This window comes from Pongo abelii, chromosome 7 (genome assembly GCF_028885655.2).
Source record: "Pongo abelii isolate AG06213 chromosome 7, NHGRI_mPonAbe1-v2.0_pri, whole genome shotgun sequence".
Classification (NCBI taxonomy): Eukaryota; Metazoa; Chordata; class Mammalia; order Primates; family Hominidae; genus Pongo; species Pongo abelii.
This window is the reverse complement of record NC_071992.2, coordinates 44,040,583-44,052,902: the sequence shown is the minus strand read 5'-3', so window position 1 is coordinate 44,052,902 and position 12,320 is coordinate 44,040,583. Positions and strand designations below refer to the sequence as shown.

The window sequence follows — 12,320 nt, the reverse complement described above, 5'->3', positions numbered from 1 at the left end:
TGCTTCTCGCAGTCTTTATCCCATTTCTGTACTCCCCTCTCCTTATTTTCTACCCTTTTCTATCCCCTCCACGTTCTTACTGAGTGCTGTCAGTTATCACCTGCATGTTGATATCTTTTCAGTCCATCTTCAGCCTATTTCCTAAGTTCCAAACTTTAATGTCCAAATCACTATTGATGTTTCTTGAAGAATATTCCAAAGGTACCATGGTCCTATACTATATTTTTTGATTAATTTAAATTTAACTCTAATTAAAATATACATACAGAAAATGCACAGATTATAAGTGTACACCTTAACTACACGTAATTGACATCCATGAAACCACCATCCAGGTCCTGAAAGAGAACATTACCAGCACCTCAGAAGTCTGTTTACAATTCACTACTGCTTCCTTCCTTTCCAAAGGTAACCACTTTCCTGACATAACAATGTAGAACTATATTTGAACATTACATTAAAAAAATGTACAGGATGTATTCTTTTGTCTGTTCTTTCAATATAGTTTGTGATATTCATCCATGTTGTTGGCAGCATTTGTTTATTTTTAATACTGTTTAACATTCTACTGTATGAACACAGCACAATTTATCTGTTTAACCCCTTAATTATTTGGGTAATTTTTGTTTGAATAAAATGTATTATTATGAATAATGCTGCTCTGAACATTTTGGTGTATGTTTTATGCATATGTACTTCAATTGTGTAGCTAGGAGTGGAAGTGCTGGATCATGTGGTATGGACATGTTCAATTTTAGTATGTAATGTCAACATTTTCAAATTGGTCTTGTCAATTTATATTTATATTCCTGTCAGCAGTGTATGTGTTGTTCCACCTTTTTTTTTTTTTTTGAGACGGAGTCTCGCCTTGTCACCCAGGCTGGAAAGCAATGGCACAATCTCGGCTTGGCTCACTGCAACCTCTGCCTCCCAAGTTCAAATGATTCTTCTGCCTCAGCCTCCTGACTAGCTGGGATTACAGGTGCCTGCCACCATGCCCAGCTAATTTTTTGTGTGTTTTTAGTAGAGACGGGGTTTCACCATGTTGGCCAGGCTGGTTTTGAACTCCTGACCTTGTGATCTGCCCGCCTCGGCCTGCCAAAGTGCTGGGATTACAGGTGTGAGCCACCACACCCGGCCGTTGTTCCACTTTTTAATCAACCCTTAATATCACTGGTCTTCATAATTTTAGCCATTCTCGAAAGTCTATTTTCTTGATGACTAATGAGATTGAACATCTTTCCTTATGTTTGTTGGCCTTTCGTGTGTTATTCACGTATTTTCTGTGGGAAAGTACCTGTGGAAGTCTTTGCCATCTCTGTTGAACTGTGCGCCTCTTCCTTACTGCAGTGTAAAAAGTTCTTTATCTATGCTGGATATGGGCCATTTGTTGGTTAAATTTGTTGTTAATGTCTTACATTCTGTGGCTTGCCTTTTCATTTTCTTAGTGCTGTCTTCCCAGTCTATTGTCTTCCTTGCTGTGCTTCCCTCCCCAAAGCAATTAGCCATCAAGTCCTGACAATTTTATCTTTTAATATCTTTTATCTTATTTTCTCCATTTCTTTGCTCAGCGCCTTAATACAGTCCTTCTTTGCTCATGGCCTGGATTATAGATCACATCCCTTGCAATCAATTTTTAACTGCTTATAGAATGACTTTTCTAAAATTTAGATCTTGGCCATACTATTCCTCTGCCTAAAATCACCCAGTTGTACCTTACAGGCTACAGAATAAAGCTCAAATCTCGTGACTGGCTTCTACCTTCTTCCTAGGCCTTCTTTAGAGTTGTTTTTTTTTGTTTTTTGTTTTTTTTTTCCAGATTTTTACTGCTGGATAAAGTCTTTCCTGACTTACTTCCCCAGTTCTTTTTTCATACTCCTTTTTGAGGAAAGGATGTGGTAGTCTTAATTATGATTAAGCCATAATTATTAAGACATCTAGCTGTTCATCTCTCAGTCTCTTGGCTGAGCACTACTGTTAGCTTGTGTGTGTTGGATGTTTTGATATTGGTGTTCCACCCAACTCTCTCATTAATCTGTTTGCTTTTCTGGCTTATTCTCTGCCAGCCACTTAATTATTGCTATTCTCACCTTAGCTCTCTTCTTCATACCTTTCTCTGTGAGAAAACTCATCAATTCTGATGGCTTTAATGCCATTTTGTATGTATATGACTTCTAGATTTTTAAATCCAGACCAGTCTCTGTGTTAAATTTCAGATCTCCCTGTATTATATTGTCAGTGGGTATTGCTACATGAATGTTACATAAGTATTTTTTATGTTGTGTTATGTTATGTTATGTTATATTATGTTATGTTATGTTGTTATGTTGTTATGTTATGTTACGTTACATTATTTTTCCGAGATGGAGTCTTGCTCTTGTCACCCAGGCTGGAGTGCAATGGTGCGATCTCGGCTCACTACAACCTCTACCTCCCCGGTTCAAGTGATTCTTCTGCTTCAGTCTCCTGAGTAGCTGGGATTACAGGTGCATGTCACCACGCCTGGCTAATTTTTGTATTTTTAGTAGAGACAGGGTTTCACCATGTTGGCCATGCTGGTCTCAAACTTCTGACCTCAGGTGATCCGCCCACCTCGGCCTCCCAAAGTGCTGGGATTACAAGCGTGAGCCCCTGCGCCCAGCTACATAAGCATTTTTAAGCTCAGTAAGCCCCAAACTAAGCTCACTTTCCCCTCCCAAACATGATTGTGTATTTTCTACCTTTTTGAACACCTTTTTGAACCTGGTGGGGCTGCCTGTTAAATACTTCTGGAAAAACTTAAGTCAAAGGGTACTTTTGTGAAAGTACCTCCTTCCCCACTTTCCTCCTGTTTTCTATTACTATAGTTCTATCATAGTACTTACAAACATTTTATTGTACTTCATCTGTTCTCCCCAGTAGACTAAAAGCATCTCGATACTTTGTCCTTTGGGAAGCAAGCAAATGAATGAATGAATGAACGAATGAATGAATGCAGCTTGAGGGCTTTCCACTGCCATCCTGCACAGTGCCTAGCATAAACAGTTGAGAGGTGACTGAGGGTACCTCCAACTAAACACATTTAAAATGGAACTCACCAGTTTCCTCCAAATTGCTTTCCTCCAAACTCTCTGCTTTAAAATGACTTGCTGTGCACAGTTGATAGTGTCACTATCTTTTCAGTTCACTTAGTCATATTTAACTCACTTTCTTTTTCTGCTACTCTCAAAACTGGTTTTAAGCCCATTGCTATTTCTTCTATTTCATTTCCTTAGCTTTGGTTCAAGTTCTCATCTTGTCTTCACCAGATCATTGTAACCACTGTTTAAATGTTTTACCTATCTTTGGAGTTTTCCCTGTTTGTCTTCGATATTGCTACAATAATTATTTTTCTCCAAGTGATTATCTCCTGGTTCTGTAAACTTGCCTATAGGATGAAGTCCAATTTAAAAAAAAATTTTTTTTCTTTTTAAGGCTGTATTTAGGTATAATTGATAAATAAAAAGCAAATATTTAATGTATACATTTTAATGAGTTTGAGAGTCCAACTTCTTTACCTTCGGTGGCAGTCTTCACGAACTTATCTAGCTTCTTTCTTTTATTTTTTTTCCCCTCCCTTATAGCAGAAACTATGTACTTTAAGCATTGGCCTTACCAGACTGCACACCTAAGTCTATTCTGCTTATACTACCTCTTCTGCCTTCTCTCCATCACTCTTAGGAGGAGCATAGATTAAACAAACCACTCTTAACACTTGTTAGCTACTGTCCTTGGACAAGTTTCTAAAGATCCCATAACATAGTACTGGTGCTTAATACATGGTGTTTTCCCCTTTCAACCTTTCCCTTCCTCCACACCACAGTTGGAATTTCTTTTTCGTACTGCTAGAAAACACTTACTGTTTCTCTCTTATAGCACTTAATGTCTTCTGCCAAGGAGTCACTGTGTCTGTTTACTTGTATATATCTTACTGCTCTTGTACTAGATCACATGCTTTTTCAGCGCTTACACTGTGTCTTCTTGAACTTATTCCAGTTGAATTTTTCAATCTTAAGGGTTTGCTTTTGAAAATCCACACTGTATCATTTAGGTTCTAAGTGATGAACATGACTGGGATAGGATTTTTTGGAGTAAAGTTTCTAAATGGTCATAACAAGGACCAGTTGTAAAGGCCCAGCCAGAGCAGGCTTTGTAAAAACTCACCTACTTAGCTGGAATTTAGGAGAGTAATACAATTGTCCTAAACTTATTCTGGTAGGAATTTAAAACTTTAATTTTGATGTCTTTGTAGTAATACTAAATAAAAGTGTTAGTACTGGAATGAATTGTGTTTTTCTTCACAGCCGGTTGCTGAACCCATCCCCATCTGTAGTTTCTGTCTTGGTACAAAAGAACAAAACCGAGAAAAGAAGCCAGAGGAACTCATCTCCTGTGCCGACTGTGGCAACAGTGGTATGTGATTTCCTTCTGTTTTTCTTCTAAAATGTGTTATGAAGGCAAGCGGAAAGTATGTTGACTTGAGTTTGTATCTTTGATCCTTATGAAATGAATACAGTCATACATCTTTTAATTATGGGGGATAAGTTCTGAGAAACATGTCTTTAGGCAGTTTCATCATCGTGTGAACATCGAGTGTTCTGACACAAACCAAGAGGGATGGCCTACTACACACCTGGGTTATATGGTGTAGTCTGTTGCTCATAGGCTCAAACCTGCGCAGTACTGAATATTGTAGGCAGTTGTAACACTGGTGAATATTTGTGTATCTAAACATATCTAAATATAGAAAAGGTACAGTAAAAATACAGTAGTATGACCTTACGGGGCTACAGTCATATGTGGTCTGGTTTTTTGTTTGTTTTTGAGACAGTCTTCGTCTGTCACCCAGGCTGGAGTATAGTGGCACGATCTTGGTTCACTGCAACCTCTGCCTCCTGAGTTCAAGCAATTTTCCAGCCTCAGCCTCCCGAGTAGGTGGGATTACAGTTGCCCGCCACCACGCCTGGCTAATTTTTATATTTTTAGTAGAGACAAGGTTTCACCATATTGGCCAGGCTGGTCTCAAACTCCCGACCTCAGGTGATCCGCCTGCCTTGGCCTCCCAAAGTGCTGGGATTACAGATGTGAGCCACCACACCCGGCCATATGTGGGCTGTATTTGATTGAAACGTCATTGTGTGGTGCATGACTGTATTTTAATTTGATTATGGTTTTAGGTAACTGAGATGAGCTTCTGTACTAGGGAGGGATTTGAATATATGGCTGAAATGTGTAATTCAGTTAATTTAAATCAGGTCTTAGTTTTTTTTTTATATATAAAACACTTTCTGTGGGTTTATTTTTTCCTCTTGGTCTTTACATTTCAGTATTTAACATCTGCTTAAATCACGGCAATCAGTTTGAAGTTATTGCTGGTTTCTTTAATAATTGCTACTTAGTCTTTCTTGATTTATGCCTCAGGATTGATGAATAGAACCAGGATGATAACAGATTTGTTTTTCTTGATGGAAACTTACATATGTCAGATTGGGAAATAGTGTTGATACTGCAGTCTAGCGAACGATGTGAAATTCTAGGCCCTAAGAAAGATTTTGCAGAATCTCCTAATTTGCCAATTCCAGAGATATTATTGCTCTACATTTCAAGAACTCACAAGATCGGCCGGGTGTGGTGGCTTACGCCTGTAATCCCAGCACTTTGGGAGGCCGAGGTGGGCAGATCACGAGTTCAAGAGATCGAGACCATCCTGGCTAACATGGTGAAACCCATCACTACTAAAAATACAAAAATTAGCTGGACGTGGTGGTGCGCACCTGTAGTCCCAGCTGCTCAGGAGACTGAGGCAGGATAATTGTTTGAATCCAGGAGGCAGAGGTTGTGGTGAGCTGAGATGGCGTCACTGCACTCCAGCCTGGCGACAGAGCAAGACTCTGTCTTAAAAAAAAAGAACTTACAAGACCTTACAGGAAGGCCTTAGCAAACCAGCATTATCTTTGACCATTGGCTTAATTTTCAGTGTTTTATAGTGATAACAACCATAATTTAGTTCAGAAAACAGAAACCACAGTAGATACTTCAAGAGGAAGGAAGTTAAATATAAGAATTAGGTATTTGTGAAATTGTTGTCAGAGCTGAAGAGGCAAGCTGGAGGTTGGGCTTTAAGGACTAACTCTGGGGTCACTGCAGAACTGACCCATCTGAGGAGTTACTGTGTCTGCCTCTATCTGGAAGAGGTGGAAGCAGGGGGGAGTCCACTGCACAACAGTTGCGCTCTGTAGTTGGTGCTGAAGTGCTAAGTTTGGCCATCATTACAATAGCTCTAGATATCCACGAGGGAGAAGCATGGATACAGTTGTTTCCATGACTTTGCTTATCATTAGAAAATAATACTAGGAGGAGGATGATCTTTGCTTTGTTTTTGCCTTTCAAATATCCCTGGAGAACACATCCACTTGTCAGAACTTAGAGCCTAGCTGCAAAGGAGTCTAAGAAGTATGATTTTTTAGCTTTTCAGTTTTTATCCATAGTAGAAGGTGAGAACAGATCTTGAATGCTAGGTAGTCATATCCAGCGTGCTATCACAAACCAGAATGAACTCTGGATGGATTTCATAGTTAAATATAAACCGTAAATCATAAAAGATTAGTTGAAAATATAATGGCATGCCATATGATGCAGTTATTTCCAAATTCCCTAATTAAAACCCAAATATATAAAACATAGAATGAGTTGTTCTAGGTGGGGTGGGAATGAAATGGAGGAGAGGAGGTGTTGTGTTTGCAGCCCTACCGTCTAAGTAGCATTATATTTGAGGTGGTCTGTGCATCTCTCTAAGCTAAGGATGAGCATAATTTGAAAACTATTACTGTAGCAGTAACTTTTTTTTTTTTTTTTTTTTTTGAGACAGTCTCACTCTGTCACCCAGGCTGGAGTGCAGTGGCACGATCTCGGCTCACTGCAAGCTCTGCCTCCCGGGTTCACGCCATTCTCCTGCCTCAGCCTCCGGAGTAGCTGGGATTATAGGTGCCTGCCACTACGCCCGGCTAATTTTTTGTATTTTTAGTAGAGATGGGGTTTCACCGTGTTTGCCAGGATGGTCTCGATCTCCTGAGCTCGTGATCCTCCCGCCTTGGCCTCCCAAAGTGTTGGGATTACAGGCGTGAACCACTGTGCCCAGCCCCTGTAGCGGTAACTTTTAAAGAAATTGTAGAACAATTAACTACTAGTTATCTGTTGCTGCAGAAATAAATTACTCTAAATCTTAGCAGCTTAAAGCAACAAAACATTTTTTACTTCATACTGTTTCTGTGGGTCAGGAATTTGGGAGTTGCTTATCTGGGTGATTTTGACTTGGTATCTTTCATGAGGTTGCTGCCAAGATTTTAACTGGTGCTGCAGTCATCTGAAGGCTTCCATGATGACTCATTTACCTGGCTGGCAAGTTGCTGCTGCCACGGGCCTGTCGACAAGAAGCTTCAGTTCCATGCCATGTGGACATCTTCACAGGGCTGCATGCATGCCTGCAACATGGCAGCTGGCCTCCCCCGATGAGTGTCTGAGAGAGAGTGAGGTGGAATCTGCATTGTGTTTTATAACCTGGCCTTAGAGTCACAGTGTGTTATTTCAGCAATATCTTCTTGGTTATGCAGATCAACCCAGTTCATTATGAGAGGGAGTTGTGAGAGTATGACTAGCAGGAGGCAAGAATGCCTAGGGAGCAGCCTGGAGACTGGCTGTCACAATAGCCAAAGAAGAACAGCATGGGCATAGCTGGATACATAAACGTTGATATTTTCTAAATTAAAAAGTAACATACTTAAAATAGAAAGAGCAAGAATACTTTGGGGGAAAATAACTGCTTTAAATATGGCAAAGGGCCAAAAGCTATATAAGTATAAAGAACATGTTTACATTTCTGAGCATGAAGTCCAAAGAGCAGAGCCTGTGAACTGGCAATTTATATGAAAGAAAACTAATAGTTGAGCCTATGAAAAGTGTTTTACTCAAGTATTAATAGGAACACATACCACAGTAGCAGTGAATTATCATTGTATAGCGTTTATGATAATCACAATTGAAATATAACAGACCTAGAGCTCATGTAATTGTGCTAAAACACTTGTTCTTTTGCTGGTGGCACTGCGTATTATATCATAGTTTTTGGAAAATGTTTTGGCAGTGCATATCAAGCTATAAAAATGTTTAATACATTTGACTCACCAGTCCCACTTTCAGGAATTCATTCTAAGGGGTTAAAAGAAATAAAGAATCTGTAAACATGAAATAATTCATTTTAGTGTTCCGTAGTCTCAATATTTAACAATAGGGAAATGGTCATGCAGGTTATAGTGTATCAGTCAGTGGAATATGATCAGTTTAAGGAATATACAGTTTACTTAAAATTTAAAATAAAATAAAACAAAAACTGTATGTTTGCTGAAATTATAGTCATGCAGAGCTTTCAGCTAGTTTAAACAGGAAAGTCTAACATAAAAATGGCTATTATTCTAGGATGATAGGATTATGGGTGAAATTTTCACACCTCTTGGATTTTCCTTCAGTGTTAGTGATGTTTTGATAATAAACTTGCTATCTCATAAAAGAGAAAATCCTTTAGGAATAGAAAAGAGAGGAGAAGATTTAACAAGCCCTTTCTCTCACCAAAGAAAAATAAGCACAACCAACTTTTAGAGGAGAGGGACAGCTCTTTTCAGAGTTGAGGGGAAATTGGCTACCCTTAATTTTTGAGAATCAGACTGATAACTAACTCTTGGAAGAGGAAGCATTTTTTTCTCTTGCTATTCATTCTGAGCACAGTAGAAATACTGCTTTTGGTTTTAGTTTTAGCTTGCATGCCTTAAATTGTGAGCAGATAACTCACTTTAAGTGATAGGATTTTTATTATATACAGGAGTCCCCCTTATTCTTGGAGGTTTCAAGACCCCCAGTGGATGCCTGAAACCTTGGATAAAACTGAACTCTGTATATGGTGCTATGTTTTTCCCTGTGCATGTGCATACATACATATGATAAAGTTTAATTTATAAATTAGGCACAGTAAGAGATTAAGAATAATAGATAACAAAATAGAGCAATTATAACAACATGCCACCATCACTAGTTTTGTGCTTTGGGACCATTATGAAGTAAAATAAGGGTGACTCCAACACAAGCATGATAATAACACTAGCATGGTGATACCAGCAACAGTCTGATAACCCAGACAACCACTAAGTGACTAACAAGTGGGTAGTGTATGCAGTGTGGGTGATCGCAGCCCAGCTGGGACAGCAGATCTCATTATGCTACTCAGAACAGTATGCAGCTTAAAACTTAGGAGTTGCTTATTTAATATTTTCACACTGCAGTTGACTGTGGGTGCCTAAAGCCTCAGAAAGCAAAACTGCAGATAAGGGGACTAACTGTATTTTTTAAATTACAAAAGTAACACATTATCATTTAAAAAATGACAGCACAAAAGGGTATAAACTGAGACATAAAATCCTTCTTCTTGATATATATAGCTCAATTTTCTAGGATGTTATCAATGTAAACAGCTTTTTTGTATATTATTTCAGTAATGCATATATGAGCATTTCTCATATATGAACATATATGTATTCATATATATATATACCGGATATGTACAAACATAATGCTTTGATGTAGGCTTAATAAAAATTTGGAGTTTGTCAAGTTTTTTTTGTAATCAAATTGTAGGGAGGGGTCCTAACTTCTCTTTAACATTAATAAAACTGAATTGTGGTGCCAAGTCCTGATGAGAAATGTGTGGCAGGCTTCCTGGTGCATCTTGCTTTATTTGATATATATTTTGTATTTAAGATGATTGCCTTTTTCTACATCATTTCTTTAGTACAATAGCAAAATAGTTCTTGATTGTTTCATTCATGAATGTTCTCCCTCGTATTAGGCCATCCATCCTGTTTAAAGTTTTCCCCTGAACTAACGGTTCGAGTGAAGGCCTTACGGTGGCAGTGCATCGAGTGTAAGACATGCAGCTCCTGTCGAGATCAAGGCAAAAATGCGGTGAGTATCTTTGCCTTCTAATATGGGTGTTTCATTTAGTAGTAGAATGTACGACCAGCATTTTCATCTAAGTATGACTGGTTATTTTTCAGATACTCGGTCCAGTAGCATTTAGAATAGCCAGTAGTCTCTTTAAACTACATGTCATTAGTTTAGAATACTTGCTAATTTAGACTTCAATTATGTCTAGGTAATTTGTAAAGCACTTAATTATATATTTGCAGAGAGACTAAGCCACATTAAAGAAATACTCCCCAAATTTCTTTGAGCAGTACAGAGGCATTCATTTAGGATAGTCAGTTGATATATTAATTACGAGTCGCCCTTTTCTCATTATTAAAGCAGACCAGGGTTAGCTTATTTCTGGATATTGGATATACTTGAAACTAATGGAACTTTAGCTCTTTGTCAGAGATTGGCTGGAACATAACTTTTTGCTAACTCTATTTACATAATTAATACAAATTAAGGAAACTTTTAATATTATGGTCACTCATCTCTTTTTTTTGTTTGTTTTTTTTTTTTTTTTTTTTTTGAGAAGGAGTCTCACTCTGTCGCCCAGGCTGGAGTGCAGTGGCGCGATCTTGGCTCACTGCAACCTCTGCCTCTCTGGTTCAAGCAGTTCTCCAGCCTCAGCCTTCTGAGTAGCTGGGATTACAGGCACATGCCACCATGCCCGGCTAATTTTTGTATTTTTAGTAGGGACAGGGTTTCACCATGTTGGTCAGGCTAGTCTCGAACTCCTGACCTCATTATCCACCCGCCTCGACCTCCCAAAGTGTTGGGATTACAGGCGTGAGCCACTGCGCCTGGCTCATCTCTTTTTTTAAGATCCCTAAAGCTTTCTACGTTTTATGCAGTCATGATCGTAACATGTTTCTGCTTCATAAGGTTAAGCAAAACTGTCCTTTGTTTTTTCTAATAGGATAACATGCTCTTTTGTGATTCATGTGACCGAGGTTTTCACATGGAGTGTTGTGATCCGCCACTCACCCGTATGCCAAAAGGTGAGAAATACTTTCTGAAATAAAACTGGGACTATAAAGGAGTATGTTAGTGAAAGCACATTTTATCTACTTTGTTAAATGAAAGAATAATTGGATCTTTCTTTTTGAGGTTGTATAAGTAGGAAGAGAACTGTCACCTTAAAAGGTGGGGCATAGTCTGTCTGATTGGACATCTTAACATTCTTACATAACATGGATTTATTGTTATTTTCAATATCTAGGCATCCATCAGTGGTGAAGTGGTTCATTTATACAGATTTGTGAGTCTCTAGCTAGAAGATAAAATACTTGCCTTAAATATATCTTGAAATATCTCTTTATTGAAAGGAAGAAATAAAATAGTATTAGGTCGTGTTGATTATATCACTGCTTAGCACTTTTGAGGGCCCTAGAGCTATAGAGATATGGTTTATTCAAAACTTAAAAAAAAAAAACCTTTTTATGAAATACTTTATGAGATAAAAAGGTTTTTTGTTGTTGTTGTTGTTGTTTTAATGAAATACATTCTGAACAAATAAGTGTCCAGATTGTAAGGGCACAGCTTAATGTTACTCTTTTCTTTTGATTCCTTTTCATTGAGAGGTATTTAGTTTGTGCACAGTTGCCTCATGGTTGGACTTCCATATTCATATGCTTATAGTTTCTTTAAAAAAAACTTCAGCCAGACCCCCCTTTTTGTCCTATCACAAATTCCATTTTAACTCTGATTTTATAATTTATAGACTTCTTAAGTAAAATGCGTATAGGATATTTCATAATATTTGTTTGGAAAAAAATTTCCTTTTGATAGAAAAGGACTTAACCGTACTTTATAGTCATGTTAACACTTTAGGTTTTTACTTGAATTCACTTATTCCACCCCCTCACCCATGGAGTCTCACTCTGTCACCCAGGATCTTGGCTCACTGCAGCCTCCACCTACCAGGTTCAAAGCGATTCTCTGCCTCAGCCTCCCATGTATCTGGGACTACAGGCGTACCACCACACCTGGCTAATTTTTGTATTTTTAGTAGAGATGGGGTTTTGCCATGTTGGCCAGGCTGGTCTTGAACTCCTGGCCTCAAGTGATCTGTTCGCCTCAGCCTCCCAAAGTGCTGGGATCACAGGCATGAGCCACCGCGCCCAGCCTGAATTCACTTACTGATTGTTACTTTTTGAAACGTCTTCAACTTACAAATATTAAAAAATAAATACCCACTTTTTCCATTTATATGAAGTCTGAGCAAGGGGCTTTCTAAGAGTCCTAAGAAAGTTTTTTTTTTTTTTGGAGATGGAGTCTCACTCTGT

At 38.4% G+C, this 12,320-nt stretch overlaps 1 protein-coding gene across 5 annotated transcripts in view; it reads left to right on the top strand.

The window, feature by feature from the left end:
• The window catches only part of KAT6A (lysine acetyltransferase 6A), a 120,772-nt gene that overhangs the window by 60,062 nt on the left and 48,390 nt on the right, over positions 1-12,320 (top strand). For all 5 annotated transcript variants that reach the window (XM_063726414.1, XM_024251163.3, XM_054561516.2 and 2 more), the window contains 3 exons: positions 4,323-4,431; positions 9,911-10,026; positions 10,952-11,033. In XM_063726414.1, coding sequence (XP_063582484.1) covers positions 4,323-4,431; positions 9,911-10,026; positions 10,952-11,033 — 307 coding nt within the window. The remainder of the gene's footprint in view (positions 1-4,322; positions 4,432-9,910; positions 10,027-10,951; positions 11,034-12,320) is intronic.